Here is a 24,994-nt window from a genome sequence, read left to right as displayed (position 1 = left end):
GTTACACAGACTACAAAACACCAGCAACATATTACACAAAGCAGCTTAATCTTACTGTAACTGCCCCATTATTTCAATCAAAGAAATTCACTCTGTTCTAGCTATCACCCTCCCCCACTTCTCTGTTACCTCGACTAACTTGTTAGCACCTTGCCTCTTCTTTGCTTTCCTTTCCCAGCCGTCTCTTTTTTCTCCTCACCATTTTTTTCTCTCTCCTTTTCCTCTCCTCCCCTCCCCCATGCCACCTGCCTCCATACCTTTGATCCATTCCCTGGTGGATCTGCTCTCCCCTCCTCCCCCTCACCTACCTATCACTATCTCTTACCTGCATCTACCTATCACCACCCTGTGCCCACCCTGCCTCCCCACTTTTGTCCAAAAAGTAGTACGTTAACATGTCATGGATAAATAAGCTGCTGTCCTTTACTAGGCTAGAACAGAAGTGTGTAGAACTAATCCCATAGCCAAAGAACACCCTTGACCACTATGAGAAGTGGTCACAGCTCTGTTTTCCTCCCTATATATTGGGCTTCCCCTTTTCCTATCTTCATTCCTGAAGAAGGGTCCTGACCAGAAACGTTGACCATCTGCTTCTCTCCACGGATGCTGCCAGACCTGCTGAATTCCCCCGGCATCTTGTTTTTTTCATCTAGATTCCAGCATCTGCAGTCCTTTATTTCTCTAGACTAACTTGTTTTTCTCTCAGTTCTGATGAAGGGAGTGGACCTGAAACATTGACTGTTTTTCTTTCCACTATGATATATGACCTGCTTAGTTTTTCCAGCATTTTCTGTTTTTATTTCCTATCCCATCCCTGCTACGGTTTGGTTCAAATTTTTAAGCTATGTTACCTCGTCCTAAACATCCTATTGACCAGATATTGTTTCTAACTATCTATCCTTATGAATATCTTGAAAACCTTGAAAGCCTTAATTAAATCTCTGCTGAGTGCCTTAAATGCTCAAGAATATAACCTTAGTTTGTATATCATCTTCTCAAACTTTAACCAACATATCCTCCTTAATGTAGTCCCCAAAACTTCTCATAGTGGTCAAGGGTGTTCTTTGGCTGTGGGATTAGTTCTACACACTTCTGTTCTAGCCTAGTAAAGGACTGCAGCTTATTTATCTTTGACATGTTAACATTCTACTTTTTGGAAGTGAAGGTTCATTGGATTGCCATTGTTTTCTTAGTTTATCCTTCAGAAAGACATACATTCTTTCCATTTCAGGTAGGTGACCTTACACTTACCAATAGTGAAATATATTCACTATGGTTTTGCTCTTTCACAATCTATTATTCAAGCTTCATAATTCTATGCTTCCATCAACATGACTTACAATGCTGCTTATCTTTGTATCACCAGGAAACTTGCACACTGGGCTCCTTATTTCTTTCACAATAGCCTCAATTAAGATCCCAAAGGAATGCCATCAATAACATCCTGCCAGTAAGAATACATCTCCAACTCAGTTTTCTGCTCTTCAGACCTTTCCTAACTAGGTCAAAATATTGTGTTTAACTCCATGAACTTAAGTTAATCATTTCTTATGAGGCACTTTACACATTTTCTTCAGAAAACACAGTTAAATAACATCTATAGACATTCACCAGTCCACTACCTTAGTCACTTCAAAAAGTTTAAACAGTATTTCTTCTTACACCTTCAGCATTCCAATCATTTCAACTTGCTGACATCAACCACTCAGCATCATTCCTTGGGATCGCTGCCTCAAACTTTGGTTTCTTCCTGCCATTTTTTTAAATCCATGTTCATTGTCTTAAGTTCTTGTATACATTATCATGTCACTTCCTCAAAGTTATCTAATCAAAGCTGTGGGAAAATATGTTAATAATAAAAATTAAAAGAAAAAAATGCTAAATTTATCTCACCTGCACTTGGGATGCTGCCCACAAAAATATGGGATAATGTAGAATACCCTAGGATTGTTGCATTCAGGATAATTTTCTAAAATGCAGTCATTGATGTCCTGCAGAGCAAGGAGAAAAGATTAAAGATAAATCAATGCAGAATCATTGAACCACACACTACAGGACAATGGCAGTGTTTTGCCTCAGTGTTGACCTTTGGGCACAACTGACCCGGGTTCAATTCTGGCCAATCTCTGTAAGGAGTTTGTACATTCTCCCTGTGTCTGCGTGGGTTTCCTCCAGGTGCTCCTGTTTCCTCCCACATTCCAAAAGACATATGGGTTAGGAAGTTGTGGGCATGCTATGTTGGCGCCAGAAACGTGGTGACACTTGTGGGCTGCCCCAGAACACTGTATGGAAAAGATGCATTTCACTGTGTGTTTTGATGTACGTGTGACTAATAAAGATATCTTATCTTAAACTATCAAACTGATTCCATTTCCCCGCTCTTTAACCCAGAGTACTGTAAATTCTTCCCTTCAATTTGTTTTGAATAACCCCTTCAGGCACTGCATTCTAAATCACAGTGACATGCAAGCAAAAGATAGTTCTTTGTGTCATCCGATTTTTCAGCTAGTTTCCTCAAATTGGTGCACTGTGGTCAGTGACTCTCCTCTGACCAGAAACAGTTTCTCCTTAACTACCAAAACCATTCACGATTTTGAACTCCTCCATGAAATTTCCTCTAAGCTTCTCTACCGTGAGGAGCACAACTTCTCCAGTTTCCTCACACAACTCCAGCTTCTTCAAAGCTTTGGTGCCCTTAATACAATAATGCTGAATGCAGTATCCTAGTCGAGGCTGATCTAGACTTTGGCTAAAACTGTGACTACTTTGCAAAATGAAACGGGGTTCTTCACTGGCATTATATAAATGCAACTCTTTTTAAGTAAACATCTATATTGACTTAAATGTCTGGAAGATTTCAATGTTTGAGATTTAGACCTTTTCTCAATCTTTTTCACAATTATTGGTGACAAACTGAACAGATTATAGATAGGAATGGGGTACTTGTATCTTATCTCAGTGTCTTGAAAAGCATTGAAATCAAGATTAGAAGTGAAATATACAAATTTTAAACATTTATTTGTTCAAAGGATGTGGGCATCACTGGCAAGACCATCAGCAATATATTACCCATACTTGAACAGAGTGTCTATTGACTACATAGTCAACCAATGAGTTGCAGGCAGGGTGGTGCATCTGACCTCACTCGCAGCAAATAAATTTGATTGTACATAAACTAAGTCAATTTACTCAGAAAACAGTCTATTTAGAGTGGAGGAAATGGAACTTCTGACAGAAACTACAGCAGCTTTTCCCAATAAAAGCAAGGCAATTTCACCGGAAAAAAAAAGCAGTGTAATTATGTGCATAAATCTGCAATATGGCCATTAAGCTTGAATGAAGAGGAATCAAACAGGGAGTGGCATTGTCACTATCTGCAGCTCTCTGTATTATTCTCTAAATACAAGAAATAAGAGCAAGAGTAGGTCATCCAGTCCTTCAAGCCTGTTCCACCATTTATCAAGATCCGGGCTGATCTTCTACTTCAGTGCCAAATTCAAACACAATCACCATATCCTATGATTCCCTTAATTTCCAGAAATGTATCAATTTCTATTTTGAAGGACTCAATGACTGAGCCTCTATGGTGCTCCAGGGTAGATTAAACCTCATCACACAAAACAAAATCCAAAATAGCCTTTTCCATAATTAGTTCCTCAACATAATGATCTGGAAAAGCACGTAGTAAACATTCCATGAAATCATCTTCCTCTTCATTAGAGCAAATTTGATTTGTGCAATTTATTTGTAGGTAAAAGATTTCCCATGATTACTGTGTTACCTGTTATATGGACCTCTAATTTCAGATTTATGTTATGCCCTTTATCACAGCTAGTATTTGGTGACCTATAAATAATCCCACTGTTCTCTGTTTGATGTTTTTAAGTTTGACCTAAAATGTATTCTAATTCTACATCATTATCTGTCAAGCCAAGATCATTTCTTATATCTGCACTGACCTCGTCCCCATTAATAGTGCTATACCACCCTCATTTCCCTTCTTGTCAGATATTCCAAAATGTTAAAGAAACACTAGAATATTTAGTTCCCACCTTTTGTCACCTGCAACCAAGTTTCAATAATGACAATTAGATCACACCAATTCGCTTCCATTTATGCCTTCAATTCATTTACCTTGAAAATGCTGTCAGCATTCAGATAAAATGCTAAAATTAAATACATTGTAACAATTTTCTGCTCTTCAACCCTCCTTTACACAATCAAAGTGTTGGAGGAACTCAGCAGGTCAGGCAGATTCCATGGAGGGAAATAAACAGTCGACGTTTTGGGCCGAGACCCTTCATCAGGACTGGAAAGGAAGAGGGCAGAAGTCAGAATAAGGTGGGGGAGGAGCACATGCAGACTGGTAATAGGTGAGTTTAGGTGATAGGCAAGTCCAGGTGAGGTTGGGAGGGGGCGGGGGGAGAGATGTAATAAGCTGAGAGGTGATAGGTAGAAGAGGCAAAAGGCTGAAGGAGAAGGAATCTGGTAGGAGAGGGCAGTGGACCATGGAGGAGGAGAGGAGATGAGATGGGCAGGTCAACAAAGTGGGGGAAGGGAGCCACAGGAACAAGGGAAGACAAAGGTGTTGGGGGGGAGTGGGGGGAAGACAAAGGGGTGGAGTTACCACAAGTTAGAGAAATTGATGTTGAGGCCATTAGGTTGGAGACTCCCAAGGAGGAATATGAGCTGTTGTTCCTCCAATCTGCGTCTGGCCTCAATGTGGCAGTAGAGGCCATGGAAAGACATGTCAGTATGCGAGTGGTATGTGGAATTGAAGTGGGTGGGCACCGGGAAGTCCTGACTGTTGCGGCAGTCAGAGTGAAGGTGCTTGACAAAGTCGTCACCCAATCTGTGTTGGCTCTCACTGACGTAGAGGAGGCCGCACCGGATGCAATAAATGACACCCTTGGACTCACAGGTGAAGCGCTGCCTCACCTGGAAGGATTGTCTGGGACCCTGAATGGTGGTGAGGGAGGAGGTGTAGGGACAGGTGTAGCATTTGGTGCGGTTGCAGGCACAAGTGCCGGGCGAGTTATCAGTGGGAAGGGATGAGTGGACAAGGGAGTCGCGAAGAGAGCGGTCCCTGTGGAAAGCAGAGAGAGGGGGTGAGGAGAAGATGCGCCTGGTGGCAGGGTCCCGTTGGAGATGGCGGAAGTTGCGGAGAATAATGTGTTGGATGTGGAGGCTCGTGGGGTGGTAGGTGAGGACAAGGGGAACCATGTCCATTATGTCCGGGGGGGGGGGGGGGGGGGGCGGCGGTTGTTGAAGTGGGTGAGGGCAGATGTGCGGGAAGTGGAGGAGATACAGGTAAGGGCAGCATTGATGGTGATGGAAGGGAAACCCTGGTTACTGAAAAAGGAGGACATCTCTGATGCCCTAGAATGGAAAGCCTCATCATGGGAACAGATGCGGCAGAGGTGGAGGAACTGGGAGAAGGGGATGGTGTCCTTACAAGTGACAGGGTGGGAAGAGGTGTAGTCAAGGTAACTGTGGGAGTCAGTGGGTCTGTAGATGTCTGTGGTTAATCTGTCTCCGAAGATGGAGACAGAGCAATCCAGAAGTGGGAGAAAGGTGATGGAAATGGACCAAGTGAATCTGAGGGCAGGGTGGAAGTTGGAGGCAAAGCTGATTTTGTTTTTGCTGTCATTTATTTCACTTACTACTTTTATAACTTCCCTTTCCTCATTCTTTTCCCTCATCTTTCCTTCGAAGTTCTCTTCCCCCATCAAGCTAGTTTAACTAACTAGCGAAGTGTCAGCTCAAATCTCTGCAGAGGAACTGACAAGAGCGATATGTGCAAAGATCACAAAGGAAGAAGTATTGCTGACCCTATGTGAATCACTAGACAGGCCAGAATTGGAATAGTTAAAGGGCCTTATATTCAGAGATGGAAACAAACAGGAGCAGGCTAATCAACTCATTGAGAGAATTCTGCTATTAAATTAGCTCTTAGTTTCTCTGCACTGAATCCTTTCTACCAACCACTTCTCTACTTTTGCTGATACCCTTACCAAATTTGTAGAATCTTGAAAGTATCAGCTGACCCTCTGCATACGCAGCCTTTCTGGGAGACTTCAATAATTTTAAATGATCCTGCTTTAATTTTGACACGTGCCCACTTAGGAATTTTGTCAAGAATAGCAAGAAGGTGAAAGGAAGTTCAGGAGGATAGTACAATAAATTAAGTACTAGTGTTGCGAGGAAAAGCTGGAGAAATTTGGGATCCCTTCATCAGGAGCCAGGAGATGAGATCATGAAACTGATCTTGGAAAAGTAAACTGGACTGAATGATTAATATGGGATAAACAATTAAGATCAAATGAAATTGAAACATAACATATTGTTAAATACAGACGATGTTAGGACACAGACTACTCTCCCAGAATTAGTGCTAGAAAGATCCACAGATTTTTTTTTAAGGTCTGTGGGATAAACCCCAAATGGATAGCCACCACATGTATGGTTATCTGAATACCTTCCTGTTCATTAGTCTTCAACCTATGGACAGAATTAAAATTAATCTGGCAGGGAATGAGACACACTTCAGCTCCAAATTCCATACCAGAATTTTGAGTCCATACATCAAGGTTCACACTCCAATAAAGAATAAAGGGAAAGGTAAACTACCGGTGCAATTTTTCAGATAAGAAAGAGCCCCCATCTATGCTCTCATATGTAATATAAAAGATCCCAGGGCTTCTCCCAAATGACTTGCCCAATTAATTTATCCAATAATCTATTCCCCAAAACAGATCAGTTATCATCATTTCACCACAGGTTGTGGAACGGCACTGAGTGCCAGACAGCTGCCACATGGCTGTCACACTTTCTACTGTGATTGCACATTGAAAGTACTTAGTTGGTTGTAAAGCTCTTTGGTAGATCCCGAGGCTGTGAAAGGTGCTATAGCTGTACAAGCTGTATGCTTTCATCTTTTAGCGTCTTCAAAAATTAGGCAATAATTTTTGCTATTTTAGATAATTCCACTCAAAATATGAATCTATCCACATGGTTAGCTGCCAAAGCAAGTAAGAAGATTCTGTTTCAGAAACAAACTTACCATGTATCGTTCTTCATCTTTCATCCCTGGTGTTCGGATTTGATGATTTTGTTCAGATCGCCAATCCCCAAAACGTCGGAAGAAATAGTTTGACACAAACCGATTAATTGGATCCCTGATTATGTTGATATGTACAGGCTGCTCCAAACCAAACCTAAAATAGGAAATAAGTGCATCATAATTGATAGCACCAACTTAAAATTTACAGTGCCTTATGGTACAAGTCTTAAATGTGAGCAAAATTCAGAAATGACCATTCAATTGCAAAACAATAACATCCATTGTAATTTCTTGTGAGCTACTGAAGTGCATAAATTTAATTAGCTAGACTGACAACCAAATGCAGAAGTCATCAATTTTCCTTCCCACTCTCAGATGTGTTCGATAATAGGTGCTAGAGCTTTCTACCAAACCTCTCAATGGAAGAACAAAAGCTAGTAGTGCATCTGCACTCATCTGGAAGGGTTACTTTCACTGGAATCAAGCTACAAATATTCCTCAGTGTAACAACTTGAACATAGAAGATGTAATTGAAATGAAGAATATAGTATACTTTCTTCTGAGAAGCTCAAACACATGCCAATTAGCAGTTCAGCAACCAAACTACTGATGGGATTCAAATGTCCTCATTTTTTGGAATCGTACAGCACAGTAGGATGTTGCTTGGCTCACTGTGCCCGAGCTTCAAATTTCCCATTCTGTTGCCATGATATAGCATGTTTTTCATGGTCAAAATATTTATCCAATTTCCTTTTGAAAATTATAATTAAATTTGTTTCTACTATCCTATCAGGCAATGTATTCCAGATCTTCCATATTTTTGGCAAGTACTTTAAAACTTTGTTTGAGATTTCTATGCATGTCCAACAAATGGAGGAGGATTAATGAGAAGTTGAAGCTCCTTCCTTGTTGAAGGAATTCCAAGGTGACACTAACACAGCTGCAGAAAAAGTAGTCTCTCCCTGGGCTTTTAAGGCACAGTGTACATTAAATTACACTCAGAAATACCACTAAAGTACCATGTGATAACGCTCGTTTAGCACTAAATATTTAACACTGTTATTTTTAAAATGAACAATTATTGACAGAATTTCAAGTAGGAGTGAAATTTCCAGCCACAATTTCATAAACATTACACAGAATTATGGAGCTGAAACTGCTTTCATTCCTTTAGCTCAGTGGTTGCATGTTCATCTCTATGACAGTGGGTGCTCCACTCCAGAACTGCAACACAAAATCCTGCCTGCTCAGAGGCCACGTCATCATTCTGCCTTCTTAAAGGAAAATGGGATTACTTGAAGAGGAACAGTGAGTTATAATTTCCTTCTAATCCCTTTGTAATTTACACCTCCACAACACAATTATATAACAACAATGAACCAGGTTATTCAACCAGCTGAGTGGCAACAGAACTGCTGCTAATTCACTGCACTTCAGGCAAGTGGCTCGATCGACAGAATTCATTGCCATTTGCTGAACTGGCAGCTGGAATCTTCTGGCCTTTGCCTCAGCAGGTGGCCTCCTTCATTCACTCAGGTTCCGCTGAGATTTTTCAGTACAGCACACTTAAAGCACTGAGTGGCAAGAGGTTTCTGCCAGAGTGAGAACCCCTGGGAAGCAATGGGGTCTCTGGTTCAGTCTTGGGTTGGAAGAAGGGGTGCAATAGGGAGTTCATAATTACCAAATTAAATTTTACTCCAACAATTCATCATGATTGACAATCTTTAAAATTTGGATTTTGCTTCTTGATTAATCAGCTAAAATAGATTTTCTCCTGATGTGGTTTATTATTTCAGCATAATGAAAGGGCCCCTTTTTTAAATATACAAAAACAAAACCTCCCCTCAAAGCTCAAGCTCTCATTATTGGTATTATCAATAAAAACTCTGTACTTCTCCCATAGCCTTTACATATCTTGTAAAAATGAGGTAAGCAATGAAAATGAAATTAATTACATAGAAAACATATGTCTCAATCCTGCAATTTTAAAAAGGAACATCCTAATACCCTTCTCACTCCCATGATTCCATCCCATTTCCACTTTCGTGTCCATCTTCCCACTCTTCTTCCTTTCCCCAACCAATGAAGCAGCAGGCTCCGATCCAAAGTCACAAATAGACATTTACTGACTTCTGTTGGTCTCTTTGCGACTGTCTTGCTCACCTCATTTGTTACACTCCTTTCCATTTATTATACACACCCTATATCCCTCATTTCTCCTCCTCCCTGGCCTGAGCACCTTGTTGCATTAGAAGCCAGGTATTCCATTGCTTTATAACCTGCTTGTCCAGAAAACTTTGCAAAACCAAGGCAAGTTGAGCATACAGTAGATAATATTTCTGTATCGAGCCTTGGTTTCATCACATGGAGTACTGTGCACAATCTCCATGCTGTTTAAAAAATAGAAAGAGGTACAAAGAAGTTTTACAGTATCAAAAAGGAAAATTAGTACTTAAAAGATCAAACAGACCGAGGCTCATTTTATAGAAAAGGGAAAAAAAACTGATTGGGGTCTTTAAAACTGTGAAACCATTTTGAAAGTGGATAAAAAACAAGGAGAACATGATTCTACTGGTGGTGGAATTCAAAATTAAGGGATATAAATATAAAATAGTCAGTAGTAAATGCAATAGGGAATTTGGGAGAAACTTCACACAGAACAGCTAAAGCGTGACAGTTCATAACACAAAGTGACTGAAACAAAGGGCAGTGACGCATTTAAGGGAAATCTGGTGTCTAGATTATGTCACCAATTCCTGAAACAGATCTCGAATGCATGAGCTTCTAACTCAGAGGAAAGAACTGCCAGCTAGCCAAAGCTGACACTTACATGATACCAAAGGATTAACTGTTTGCTTGCAATCCAAATCACTTGTGGAATTTAGTTGAGAAAAGATCCAGCATTATTAGGGGAAGATTGCATAACAGTGCCAAACATAAAAAAAGTTTTTTTTTACCTTGTAAAGTTGAGGAAATGGACATGTCGTGTATACAAGTAAGGTTGTTCTCCAATGCTGATATTGTTTATTAATTCCATCTGCAAAAATAAAGAGACATAGAAGTTATGAAACTCAGACACCATTCATCTCCTAGCCAAGTGCTATGGTAACTTTCCCAAAGCTTGTCCAAGGATAGGAATGGCTTTCAGGATTGTTAGAAACACATTGGGAATACAGCTGCAAGTATGAGGAGCTTATCCTTTGGCACTTTTCTTGCTTCTCCCAGTCCACTGGCCCAAATATCTAATCATTCCCTAGCCTTGAACCCTCAACTTTAGTTTGTTTCCTGAATTCCTTAAGGCTTTTCTCCAAACTCATCTTCCGAATGAGACCCACCCCCCGACTTGCTCAATTCTATTCCTGCTGACTTGCTCACACACAGCTCCCTTTCCTGGTGCCCATTTCAGCTGTTATGGCTAACTCTTCTCTCCCGTGTACCTCTCTGCTTTAACAATGTGGGAAATTGCAGAGGTAGGTACTGTCCATGAAAATCAAGAAAATTCCAATTTAGAAATTACCATCCTAACAGTCTACTCTCAATAATCAGCAAAGTAATGGAAGGCACAAAAAGTACTGCTGGCAGAGCTAGTGAGCGACGTTTCCTGCTCAGCATTGCCCAGTTTGGACCTTGATGGGGCAACTTAACTTCAGACCTCATTGCAGCCTTGGTCCAAATATGATCCAAAGAGCTGAAGTTAGAAGCATTGGCAAAACTGAGCGTCAAGAGGAAAGTATTCCAATGGTTGGAGTCATACCTTGCTTGAAGGAAGATCACTGTGGAAGGTCGATCATTCCAGCCCCAGGATATTACTGCAGGAGCTCAAGGTCGAGTCCTTGGCCCAGGCCAGTGACTTCATTAATGACCTTGCTTCTACCTTAAGGTGAGAAGCGGGGATGCTTGCTGAAGGAACAATGGTTAATTCTATTCACAACTCCTCAGAAACGGAAGCAATCCTTGCCCATTTGCAGCAAGACCTGGATAACGTTCAGGCATGGGCTGATAGGTGGTGTGTAACATTCATGCCACAAAAGTGCCAGACAATAATCACCTCCAACGGGAAAGAATTTGAATGCCTACTCATCATTCAATGCTACCACCATTATTGGGCCCCAATTATCAATGTTCTGAGGGATCACCATTGACTAGAAATTCAGCTGTACCAATCACATAAATAGTGACTACATAAGCAGAACAGTACGCGACTCACCTCCTGACAACCCAGAGCCTTATCCCCCATCTGTAAGGCATATGTCAGAGCATAACGGAATACTTTCCACTTGTCTGGGCAAGTGCAGTGCCAACAGCACTCAAGACGCTCAACACCATCCAGGATAAAGCAGTTTCCTGAAATGGCAGTCCATTCACTATCCTAAATATTCATTTCCTCCACCAGCAGCACACCATGACTGCAGTGTGTGTCATCCACAAAATGCATTGCAGCTACTCACCTAGGCTAAAGCAGCAACACCTCCCAAACCTGTGGCATCTACCAACAATGTAGGACCAGCAGCACATTAAGGGACCACCAGCACCTGCAAGTTCCCTCCACATTGTGGACCATCCTGACTTGAAGATTAACCTGCAAACTTAGTGCCCCTGCAAATCATCTCTAACCTCCTTTTCCTTTTCACAATCCTTTTCCACACCACAGCTTCCTAAATGTATCTCCATTTTATCAAGAACTCCGGGTTGAGACAACCCCTTTGTGCACCCCCGGCCCTTGCCCTCTTCTACTTTTTGTATACCTACTGCCCCATGGCGATATACAACAACAAAGCACCAGTTTCTATATGAAGATTACCCTGCTGAGCTCCACCTCATTGCCAAATACTCTTAGACTGCCTGTCGACATAGAAACTGGAAGGAGAAACGTCTTCCATTAACTACGGGGATGGCCAAAGCCATCCCCGAGTATTTGGTCCCTGGACCATACCTCTCCTTGGTAATTGTCTGTGAATTAAACAAGATCATTTACAAATTTGATGCTCTATCTAACTGGGAATAACTTTGATTTCCTTATATGTACCATCACGAAGAACATACATCTCAGCTACGTGGCTGAACTCTGCCCCTGCCTTACCTCCACTGCTGCTGAAAGGTTCACCTCTGCCTTTGTTGTTGTCCTGGCTGGGTTCCTTGGTTCTACACTCCTTAAACTTGGTTATTCAAAACTCTGCCCTTGCATATCCTAACAAGTCCTGCTCACTCATCACCCCATATTTACTGATCTACACTGGCTTTTGGTTAAGCAATACCTTGATTTTATGAAAAATCACCCTTGTTTATGAATCTATGGTCTAACCTCCCGAATCTTTGCAATTTCTCCCAGCCCCATAACTCAGCTAACTATTCCCTTCTAATTTTGGCCCCCCTCTCCTCTCCAATTAATTGTTCTATCGCTTGTTGCTATGTCTTCAGCTACCAATGCCCCAAGGACTGGAATTCCTTTAAATTTCTCTGCTTTCTCTCTTTTTTCTTCTTTAAACTGCTCCTTAAAACCCAAGTTTTTGACCAAACATTTGGTTATCTCCCCAAATACCTTGTGGTGTGGCTTGGCATCAATTTTTATTTGTTAGCAATCCTGTGAAGTGTCTTTGGGTGCTTTGTTGTTGTTGTAGCTCCAATTTGATTATCCAGATCGCCTGGCCGATTAGATAGTGCACTGGATCTGTCAGACTCTGGGACTGACTCACTGACTCTGCAAGCAGCTTAGTCTCCAACAGAGACCACTCTCTTTTCTAGAGGGAATGGTCAGCAATGGCTAAACACTAGCTTAGTCCTTGGTTTCCAGATCAACAAAACTTTTGCAGTTGGTGATTTTTAATTTTTGCTATCGATCATACTTCAGAAATCAATAGATTGGAGCTAATAGTTCACAAATATTACTCCAAGGCTATCTGTGTGAATTCCAGCTCCAATGCTCATCTCATCTCCCACGATTTCTGATCCTTTTCTCAAACGCAGAAAACAAGCTTTCAGGTGGTTATTGTGCAGCCAGTTTAAAAACTTCTTGCTTTAAAGCCGACAACCCACCAGTCACAAATCATTGTTACCTCTGAAGCAGACAGAAAACACAAGATCTCTTGTACTGCTCTCAACTATTTAGGATGCACAAAAAATAATGGGCCAGAACTTGTAGCCGGTGGTAAGAGATAAGCATGGACTCTCCTTTACCAGATCTGTTGGTGCCAACTTGTTGTCCAAAGCTGCCCTAATCTAAAGCACTGAGGACGTGTGCAGTGTCAAGGGGAAATGGGAGAGGCATCCAGTCAAACCTGCTTGTGTAAAAAAAACTGACGGCTGAGTAAGCCATACACCAAGGCAAGCCAACCATCAAGCTTGTCAAGGACTTTGAATATTTCCCCAGTGTTCATAAACATTTGATTACATCTTAAAACTACTAAGAATCAATGACTAGTTGTAAAAATCTTGAAAATTTCACCTTTACAAAACAAAACCATTTTAAACAACTTAAAACATTAAAGCAAACATGAGTAATACCAGAAATATAATTACCTCAGTCCCTTCCTTTTGTTTAGATCAATTGCTCTCTAACCTTGTTTCAAACTCAGCAGTCACGTTCCCCTGCATAATGCCCAAGGAACTGCATCTCGTTTCCACTCTGTTGCTGGATGCCACGAGGAATCCAACACTGGAGAGCAGTCTGGATACTGCCATTGACTTTTCAGGTAGAATCAGGACCTCCACTTGGAAGGGAATCTTGAATTTGGTGCCACTTACAGTAAATACCACCAGCATTTTGGGTGGAACTGCTAGTATTTCCCAGCATGTTCAGGCATGTTCTTAAATGTTTTTCATTTAATAGTTCATGCATTTTCCTTTCAAGTCTCAGCTGTACTTAATCATGAGCAATTATTTAACTACAAACTTAGAATTTTATTTAATATTAGGCTCAAGTCTTGCATTTTACAACCATTTTAAAAAATACTCAAAATGGAAAACACATCGACTTCAATGAATCAAACACACTGTGGCAAGTTACCAATGGCTAATATCCTTGCATGTTTTGCTTTGGTGACCAAAAATAAGCTTCTCCACCATCCCCACCCCCCCCTCCACACACACACACACTATTCCTTGGCTGTAAAGGTTTCAACATATTGCAGCTGGTGTTGTGGGGAAATGCAGAAATCAGTAACTTTTGTGGGCAAGGGTGAAATTATAGCTTCACTTACAGTACAAACATAAAAGTTTGTCCAGTGTCCTTGAGCCGTTGGATGTTGCTTCAAAATGCATTCCTGGAAACTCTCCAGATTTGATCATCATTAAAGTTTCCAAATAAATGCAAACTGCTGCAGCTGAAGCTACAGTCTCAAGGATCTCAAGGTCAGCCTAATGTAAATGTTTTCAGATACTCTCTGTAAATAGGGGTAAGCAGGTCCAAATATCCTCTGGCCTATCAGTAGGTTTAGAATCAAACAAAGGATTGCCAGCTTTAAACAGGACAATATGCATAACAAATTATGTTGGTGACATATAGGACAAAGGCCAACATTATCAAAATGATGGAGCTCTTACTGGTCACAATGCAGGTAGACTACAGTGCTCAGTTCTCGTCACTTTGTCACTCACCAATGACAGAAAGGCTCCAGGAGTTGTAAACTGATAATTATCCTGCATATCACAGTCAAGAGTTTTTTCTTCAAAAGATGGGAACTTGGGAAACATGCAGCTCACCTGCTCATTTTTATTTAGCCTGGTTTTGTTGTGAATGTCTGAATTTATAAGGCTGAAATGGTTTCTCTCTGCTAGAACCCTCAGCAGCTGCACCACGGTCCGGCTTCCGCATTTTCCGACTCTGTTGTAAACCAGCTGGCTGGGGAAAGGCACAACCTGAACAAACGAAAAAACATGGATAATTAAAAAGCTGTTGCAGGGTTGACTCAGCTGTGGTGATGTTGCAGTAATGATTTGGAGCTCTGCAGACTGCAGTAGTTTCACTTACAAGTCATTTTTACCTATCAGAGATACACAAATACGTAAAGACACAAAAGCAGTGCGCACAAACACCAATCTAGTACAAGTGTACAATGTAGAACACGCTAGGAAAAAAACAAACAGTGGTAGTAATCCGGGGTGATACATGCCCTTTTCATCAATACCCATTTGTTTGTTGCACTGAAGAAACCTAGAAGTTCCTGAGCTCTCATTGCAATCAGATGCTCTAAGTGAGGGATGCTGAAAAATTAAAATTATGAAAAATGCTTAGCTGCCCCTATACTTTCACTGGGTCATCCAGCTTTTCTGAGCCAAAGCTCAAAAGTCAAATTTGTTGGGAGTACCATTGTCCCTCTTCTCTAGACCCTCCACTGAAAAATCCTTTCACTCTAGCTCTACCCACCATCTTAAAAGACTTGAGTTCTGTCTCAGAAAACATGATAACAACCAGCATCATGTGCAATATACATAGGGCCATAGTTTACCATTCAGATTTGATGAAAATCAAAAAAAAACTGCAGATGAGATGTCCTTGTATTACTGGAGCAAATCTTCAGGTCAGTGTCTCTTGATAAAATATAGGGTTCAAACCCTGCTCAAGTCAGTCATAGCTACTGGCCTTGAATTCTGAGACATCCCAAGTGAATGGGTTGTGGGAGCCCACAGTTACCTTCCAGTACAAAGACTAACCACTCTTTCAGCAGGGATGATGTTGGATTATGGTCACATTGTGGCCTGGCAGAATGTTAATCAACTGGCAAATCATTCTCCAAAGGAAAGAGTACATAAAATGAACCATCCCATACTACTCTGCAATGTTAGCTCCTTTACAAGATTGTGCAGCACTAATTCCACTAGCAACACAAACTTGAATCTACTGTCCAAATGAAAGGAAGCAAGTTGTAATTAGGACTAGATTCAAAGTAGTTCTGGTATGATATGTTGGTGCCAGAAGCGTGGCGACACTTGCTGGCTGCCCCCAGAACATTCTACGCAAAAGATGTATTTCACTGTGTGTTTTGATGTATATGTGACTAATAAAAATCTTATGTTTATTTTTATCAGAATTTCTTCAATTTAGTACTATGCAGGTCAAAGGACAGAACCAAAATAGAAAGGCAATATAGAAATATTAAGGGCACTTTATAATCAGTTTATAAATCAAAACTGTTTCCATAGTTTTTCAGGTCCAAACATGTGACAAGTTCACTGATGAGAAGATCACAACAGATATTTGAATTGTACTGAGTTAGTCTACCCTAACGTTTATGAGGAACGACTGGGACAGGGTGGGGGGAGTGGGGGTGAAATATAAAGGTTATACAAGTCAATTACTGGAATTTTGTCAGTATAAATAGAGGGGATCTTTGATTATGCAACGCAAATAAGACAGAGCCCAGTTTCAAGGAGTACTTCTAGGGTACAAAAATCAGGATTTCGGTGAGCAGAGAATTCAGTTAAATAAGAGAAAAAAGGTGTGGTGTTTACATTTAAGTATATCGGATAGAGGTGATTAATGGATATTAAGCTATTTTCTGTCTAAACTAGGGCAGTGGTTTAAACTAGGGCATAGAAACTATATGTAGGATTTAAATGTGGTTAAGCTACAAATAACTTAACTAATTAGACTATTTAATTTAACCACAAATAAGCATTGAATAAAGACAAAGGCATCTACAGGAAACAAACAGCCTATACAAAAACAGAACTAGAAAAGAGACTATAGGAAAGAATAAGGCAAGGGAAGACACTGATGACAAAGAGTTAAAGAGTCTAAAAAGATTAGTAGTATTTTCTTTCACTTTATGGTTAAAATGAGTTAAACTGTTTCTTCAGTAATACAGTGTTGGTAATAAATCAGAGGAATTGGAGACCATCACACTTTTGAAGGACCCAGACAGAGTAAAAATTACAGAGATTTATGTACAAAAATTCAGGACTGTAAATTAAACACTGCAGGCTGTAGAATACTTAGGAAAACAGGAAAAAAAAGTGATGTGGTGGTAGTCATCAGGAAAAACAATGGCAGTAATGAAAAAAAGGCATGCTACTACAAGGAAGATGACAAACAGAATCCATATCGAGATAAAAGACCATAAAGGATCAATTGTATATTAACAGCTATGCTTCACAGACTACCTAAAAGTGGAAGAGAGGTAGAGGGAGAAATAGAACACTACAGCACAGTACAGGCCCTTTGGCCCATGATGTTGTGCTGACATTTTATCCTGCTGTAAGATCTATATAACCTTCCCCTCCCACATAGCCCTCCATTCTTCTATCATTCATGTGCAGACAAATTAGGGAAATGAATGGCAAAAAAGACTTCAACTATTCCAACAGGTAGATTAAGAAGATGGGGAAATGAAGTTTGTACAATGTATCCTGGAAATAGAATAAGCCCAAAAGGAGAATTTGCCACGGTATCTAGTTATGGGAAATGAATCAGAATAGGAAATTAAAATAGGGGAACAGCCAGTCAACAGACCCCAAAATATTAAAATGATAATAGTGAAGGACATAAAGAAGATGAAAACCAGGTTAACAGACTGAAGGGTGGATTTTGAAGAGCTGATAATAAAAATTAAGAAAATATTGGGAAACAATTTACAGTAAGAATGGAAAATATTTAAACCAATGTTCAGAGTTCTGGAAAAATATATCTGATGAAAGAATTAAACACTCAGAAGACTCCATGAATGAATAAAGACATGAGAACAATTAAGGGTCCAGAGGAATCTATCCCCGCAGTACTATCACTATTAAATCAGTTTAGTGTTTTTTCTGGCTATAAATTAAATTTTAATAAGAGTGAACTTTTTCCATTAAATATGCAAATTCCAATTTATAGCCAATTACCTTTTAGATTGGTAACTGACTATTTTATGTATTTAGGTGTTAAAATTACTAAGAGACATAAGGACTTATTTAAAGCTAATCTACTGCCTTTAATTGACCATGTTAAACAATTATTTACTAAATGGTCCCCACTGTCTCTATCATCGGTAGGCCGAATTAATGCGGTTAAGATGACTATTTTACCAAAATTTTTATATTTATTTCAAGCGATTCCAACTTTTGTTCCGAAATCTTTTTTTGACACTATTGATTCTAAAATTCTTTCATATATTTGGCAGAATAAAAACCCAAGGCTAAGTAAGAAATATTTACAAAAACTAAAAAAGGATGGTGGTATGGCCTTGCCTAACTTTAGATTGTATTATTGGGCAATCAATATTAGATATTTAATTTTTTGGACACAAGATTCAGATGTAATTCAATGCCCAAAATGGGTACACCTTGAATCCCAATCAGTACTTGAATTTTCATTAGTTTCTATTTTAGGAGCTCCACTCCCTTTTGCACTTACCAAATTAAGTAAACATATGATTAACGCAATTGTTAAACATACAATACGAATATGGTTTCAATTTTGTAAATTTTTTGGATTGAATAAATTTAATCTATCAAGTCCCATTCAATCTAATTTTTTCTTTTATCCATCTAGAGTTGACTCAGCTTTTTCCATATGGAAAAGGAAGGGAATAGTATGTTTTCATGATTTATTCATTGATAACTATTTTTCATCTTTTGAGCAATTGTCTAACAAATACAATTTGCCTAGATCACACTTTTTTAGATATTTGCAAATTAGTAATTTTTTAAAAGCTACTATACCCTCTTTTCCCACACCTTATAAAACTGAAATTACGGAAAAATTTTTTGGTTTTAATCCTTGTCAGAAGGGCTCGATAGCAATAATTTATGATTTAATTATGAAAATTCGTCCAGAACCACTGGACAAAATTAAGAATGAATAGGAAAGTGAACTCCAGACATCTTTACCTACAGAGACTTGGAAGAAAATTCTTCATTTAGTTAATACATCTTCAATGTGTGCCAGGCATTCTTTGCTACAGTTTAAGGTAGGTCACAGGACCCATATGTCAAAAGATAAGCTAGCTCGTTTTTATCAACATATAAATCCTATATGTGACAGATGTAAATCGAATGTGGCTTCTTTGACACATACGTTTTGGTCCTGTCCTCTTTTGGAAAAATATTGGAAAGATATTTTTAACATTATTTCAAATGTATTGAAGATTGATTTACAACCTCATCCTATCACTGCAATTTTTGGTTTACCAAGGATAGAATCTGGCCATTTATCTGCCTCCGCTAACCGTATGATTGCCTTTGTTACGTTAATGGCCAAATGATCCATTTTGCTTAAATGGAAGGATCCAATACCCCCTACTACTTTTCAATGGTTATCTCAAACTATATCATGTTTAAACTTGGAAAAAATTAGGAGTGGTACTGTTGATCCTTCACTTAAATTTGAGGAAGTTTGAAGTCCATTTATTCAATATTTTCACATGATATAGATCCCCTTATAATAACCTTTCAATTTAGAGGAACGGAGTCGATGACATAATATTGCTCTGTTTCTACTGAGAAATTTTAGTCCAGTTTTTTTTTAAATTTTTTTTTCTTTAGCTTAGTTTGGGTTGATATATTGTTTATAATTTTTCTTATTGTTTTGGGGTTCTTTTTTCTTTTTTTTATATTTTATAATAAATCTTTTTCTTTTATACTATATTCATTCACTAACAGACCATTGGATCTACAGATTTTTTTATACTCTATTGTTCTTTATGATTATCCATGTCATGATTGTTCTCCTAATCTCTTTGTATTACATGTATAAATATTGATATATTAATCTGTATTAATTTGAAAACTAATAAAAAGATTGAAAAAAACAATTAATGGTATGGAAAGAGGCATACACTGAGTATGTAGATAGCTATGGGTAATGTGATAAGAAACTATAAAGGAATTAAACAAGTTAATAAAATAGAAAGGCAAGAAAAACCATGACATTAGCTTATAAAGGAATACAAAAAAGTAAAATGTTTTATAGACATCTCAGTAGAGGGCTATTAAGGGATCAACAGAACAGTAATAGGTTACAATAAGGTGATAGCAGAAATGCCACCTCCAACCCAGAGTGAATGCTTAAGAAAATAACATTGAATGATTACTTTGCATCAGCATTTACCAGTGGGATAGAGCAGATGGACGGGACATTGGATGCTGAGATGAGTAAAGATATAACTGCACTTAAAATAAAGAGCTGAGAGCATTAATCATACTCAGAATGGATAAAAACCATGGTATGGGTGGATTGCATTCATGTGTTTTAAAAGAATCTAGGGAAGAAATAGCAGAGACATTACGACATAATGTAATATCTATATTTAAGGGGGATATAGCATGTCCCAGGCAATTATACGCCACTCAGCCCAACATTAGTGGTAGGAATACCAATCAAATCCTTATTAAAAAGAGAGAAGGATGTTCAGAAATGAAAAGGATAATAAAGATTAGTCAGCATGGATTTCAAAAGAGGTTTTGTTTACCAAGCTTACTAAATATTTTGAAGAAATAACAGAGAAAGTAATTTGGAAGATGAAATTGATTTTCAAAAGGCCTTTGATAAGGTACCCCACAATAGATGAACAAATAAGGTCAGAGAATGCACATTCAAGAGGCAACTGGCAAAATGGATTGCTCATTAGCTTAGAGATGAAAAGTAGAGAGTAGGAGTAAAGTGTAGCTATTCATAGTGGAAGAAGGTAGCTTGTGCTGTTTCATGAGAATCTATGTTGAGACCACCAGTATTCATAATTTATATTAATGATTTAGACTTTGGAATCAATAATACAATTTGAAGACTATCTAAATTGGGAGGGTCGGTCAATACTGAGAAGGACAACGATGAGTTCTGAGAGGACATCAATAAACTGACAGGATAGGTAAATAAATGGCTGATGAGGTTCAAAATGGATTAATGTGAGGTAGTAGGTTTGGGAGGAAGAAGCCGGAGGGTACCTACTATTCAGAAATTGCGAGTCTAAATGAAGTAGATGAACAAAGGGATCACAAATATTCCCTGCACAAAAACTTTGCAAGCAAAGCAAGCACCAGGATTTACTTCTAAAGGGATCAAACTGAAAAATAAAGTTATGCTAAACCTGTAATGAACCTTGATTAGATCACACTTGCACTACTTCAGAGTTCTGTTTGCTATGTTACAGGAAGTACATGGAGGCAATGGTGAGGATGCAGGATGGATCCAGAAATGCAAGGGTATATGTATAAAGGACCAATCTCTTTTCTCTTGAGAAAAGGCTGCTCTGGGGATATTTGAGATCTTAAAAATGATGAAATGTTTTGGAGTGGGTACACTTCCACTTGTGGGAAAAAGCACTTCTAGAGTTGGTGGAAATTGGTGGAATGGCGGAAAGTGAAGAAGGTCGTCAAAGGACACAGCAGGATATAGATCAGTTACAGCTATGGGTAGAGAAATGGCAGATGGAGTTTAATCTGGGCAAGTGTGAGGTGTTGCACATGGACAGGTCAAATGTAAGTGGAACACAAGTAGATAGAGTGGTAAAGACAGCATATGGCATGCTTGTCTTCATTACAAGGGACATAGAATATAAGAGTTAGGAAGTCATGTTGCAGTTGTGCAAAACTTTGGTTAGGCTGCATAGTATTGTGTGCAGTTCTGGTCACCCCATTACAGGAATGATGTGGAGGCTTGGAGAGGGTTCAGAAGGAGGTTTAGCAGGAAGTGAAGGAACAGAAAGTTGCCTCACAGGTGGATAGAGCAGTTAAGAAGGCCTATGGGATGTTAGCTTTCATAAGTCGTGGGACTGAGTTTAAGAGCCGTGAAGTGATGATGCAGCTTTACAAAACTCTAGTTAGACCACACTTAAGAGTACTGTGTTCAGTTTTGGTCGCCGCATTATAGGAAGGATGTGGAGGTGTTGGAGAGGGTGCAGAGGAGATTTACCAGGATGCTCCCTGGATTAGAGCGTATGGAATATGAGGAGAGGCTTAAGGTGCTAGGGCTTTATTCACCAGAAAGGAGGAGGATGAGAGGAGATATGATAGAGGTATATAAAATATTGAGAGGAATAGATAGAGTAGACAGCCAGCGCCTCCTTCCCAGGGCACCAATGCTCAAGACGAGAGGGCATGGCTTTAAGGTTATGGGTGGGAGGTTCAGGGGAGATGTCAGGGGGAGGTTTTTCCACCCAGAGAGTGGTTGGTGCATGGAATGCACTACCTGGGGTGGTGGTGGAGGCAGATACATTGGACAGGTTCAAGAGTTTGTTGGATAGGCACATGGAGGAATGTGAGATAGAGGGATAAGCAGGAGGAAAGGGTTAGATAGTGTGAGGGTAGTTTGATGGACAGCACAACATGGTGGGCCGAAGGGCCTGTTTTGTGCTGTATGGTTCTATGGTTATGATGCCTGGATTAAAGGGTATTAGCTGCAAGGAAAGGTTGGACAAACTTGGATTGTTTTCTCTGGAGTGTCAGAGACTGAGGGGAGACATGATAGAAGACATGATAGAAGTTTATAAAATTATGAGAGACATAGAAAGGGTAGACAGCCAGAATCTTTTTCTTCAGGGTAGAAATGTCAGTTACTGGAGGGCAAAGCTTTAAGGTGAGAGGGAAAGTTTCAGGGTGATGGGTAGAGAAGTTTTTTTTTTAAAAAAGCAGGGTGATAGGTGCCTGAAATAGGCTGCCAGGGGTGGCAGTGGAAAGCAGATACGATAGGGCAGTTCAAGATGCTTTCAGATAGGTACATGAATATGCTGGAAATGGAGGGATGTGGATCATGTGCAGGCAGAAGGAATTTGTTGAATATGGCATCATGGTCGACACAGACATTGTAGGCTGAGGGGCCTGTTCCTGTGCTGTACTTTTCTATGTTCTAGAGGACATCATAACAAAGTCACCAAGAAATCCAATGCAGAATCCAGAAGAAACATTTGTATCCAAATAATGGTGATCGTGTAGAACTTGCTACTTAGAGAGTGAATGAAGCAAATATTACAGATGCATTCAAGTGTAGGCTAGACAATTATGAAGGGAACAGAAGTTACACTGATTGGAATGGGGAATCCATACAAGGTATGGACTGACTGGATCATCTGAATCATCTCTGCACCACATTTGCAATGACACTAATACCTCTGCACGAGGACTGAAAGAAATCAGTCCAATTACCGCTCGATCTCTAAGAGAAGTGCCCCCCTGCCAAACATCAGGTGAAGTCAGGACAAGATTAGATGTTAGATAATTAGATGTTAGACAATTAGACAAGATTAGACAAAACAGTGGCTAGTCTTTGAGCTGGAAGGTAACTGTGGGCTCCCACAAACCCATTCACTTGGGATGTCTCAGAATTCAAGGCCAGAGTTGCCAGTAGCTATGACTGACTTGAGCAGGGTTTGAACCCTATATCTTAGCCAGAGGCACTGACCTGAAGATTTACACCAGTCATACAAAATCTTCTCTTCCCCCAAGTTACTGACAATACACAGCCTCACCAACACCTTTCCGCACAAGTCTCACTAATACTGCCACTTGCAGAATTGAAGATTGTTACAGAGAAGTTCCAAAGACAGCAACAAAAATTGCAGGCTCTCTTCCATAGAGTTCTTTGCTGAATGAGGATGAGAAATTTCATTTCCCCATTCCCCACTCCCCCAACCCCCTGCCACTATATGCTCACGAGACTGCTTTCAAAAGTCAGACAGCTTTTGAAGCTTACACAAGCAAGATTACTAAAACTGACGCTATTAATACCACAGAAGATCACTGTGTCACTTTTTGTGGATTGAATATTTGATGTTGACACAAGAGAGCCACAGTTCCATGACTAACCTAAAGTATATGTCAAGCCAGCCTGCTTACCAAACACTGTCTCTCTGTTCCGATTCAGGCATGGAGTTTGCATACCTGCTGTTTCCAGAACCACTGTGCTGCATTCATGCCAGGGGCTAAATGAACTTCTTTATTTGAGCTGAGAACCAGTGCACAGACAGAAAGTTTTAACTATGTTAATGTAAAAAAAAATGAAACCAGTGTCTGTTGAAAAAGCAGCAGCTCACTAAGGCAGTATTATGTGCATAACCAGATACTACTGTACAGTCTTCAACTCACCTGAGGCTGAAAGGAACAAAACTATGATTTTTCTTTGGCCGCTAAGTTTCTACCAAATCTGAGTTTGTTTGTCATGATAATCAAAAAAAAATCCTATTGATTCTTTCATAAAACACAATTTTCATAAGCCTCCATGCAGAAAAAGTGCTTTAAATGAAACAAAGTTTCATTTTTCCACTGGAAAACACTGACAGAGGATGAACATAAATCATTTACTGTTTTCTATTAATGTCTTTTCTGTTCGACTTGCTGTCCCACTTGTTTCAGATGCTGTCCTTCACTCTTTTAAACATATTTTCTATTTGTTTGTTTGTTTAAATGTGCTTCTCTTATTTTTTTAAATCCCAGAGTGCACTATACCAGAATCCCTCAAGCTGATCCAGTATACAGCATTCCATACTGCTCTACCTCTCATACACATCTGCTTCTTCAGTCAAATATTTACCCAATCCTCTCTTTAATGTGTCCATGGCCAGACTCTTCCACATATATTTGCTCTAAAAATGCAGAAAGCTTCAGTAAAGTATCCCATGAGCCTATTCCCCAACATAAACATTCCTCAGTTTCTCTGGCCTTTCTAGAGAATGGCCAAATAGGTGTAGTACTGAGGGACTGCTGCACTGTTGGAAGTGCAATCTTTTGGATGAGTCACTCAGCTGAGGCTTCTGTCTGTTCTCTCATGTGGTCATAAAAGATCCATGGCCCTATTTTGATGAGGAGCCGGGAGTTCTCCATGGTATCCCGGGGAACACTTATCGCTCAAACAACACTACATATAAATCATATGATCCTTAGTTTCTATGCTGCTTGTGGGGACTTAGTAAGTGCAACTGTTTATCACATTACCCGCAATACAACAATGACTAAAATTCAAATATAATTTATTGGCTATGTAGCTCTTTGGAATGCTACGAGGTTGAGAGAGAAAAGCTTGCATTT

At 39.6% G+C, this 24,994-nt stretch overlaps 1 protein-coding gene across 4 annotated transcripts in view; it reads right to left on the bottom strand.

The window, feature by feature from the left end:
• usta (uronyl 2-sulfotransferase a) overlaps nucleotides 1-24,994 on the bottom strand; it is a 64,511-nt gene that overhangs the window by 17,236 nt on the left and 22,281 nt on the right. For all 4 annotated transcript variants that reach the window (XR_007956075.1, XR_007956076.1, XM_052013027.1 and 1 more), the window contains exons 3-6: nucleotides 14,762-14,917; nucleotides 10,021-10,100; nucleotides 7,064-7,217; nucleotides 1,894-1,991 (exon numbers count right to left, since the gene is read on the bottom strand). Coding sequence is in view for 2 of the 4 variants with exons in the window: in XM_052013027.1 (XP_051868987.1) it covers nucleotides 1,894-1,991; nucleotides 7,064-7,217; nucleotides 10,021-10,100; nucleotides 14,762-14,917 (488 nt within the window). In the remaining 2 variants the exon portion in view is untranslated. The remainder of the gene's footprint in view (nucleotides 1-1,893; nucleotides 1,992-7,063; nucleotides 7,218-10,020; nucleotides 10,101-14,761; nucleotides 14,918-24,994) is intronic.

This window comes from Pristis pectinata, chromosome 3 (genome assembly GCF_009764475.1).
Source record: "Pristis pectinata isolate sPriPec2 chromosome 3, sPriPec2.1.pri, whole genome shotgun sequence".
NCBI lineage: Eukaryota > Metazoa > Chordata > Chondrichthyes > Rhinopristiformes > Pristidae > Pristis > Pristis pectinata.
Note: the sequence above shows the minus strand (reverse complement) of the source record. Positions and strands in the feature narration are given on the sequence as shown.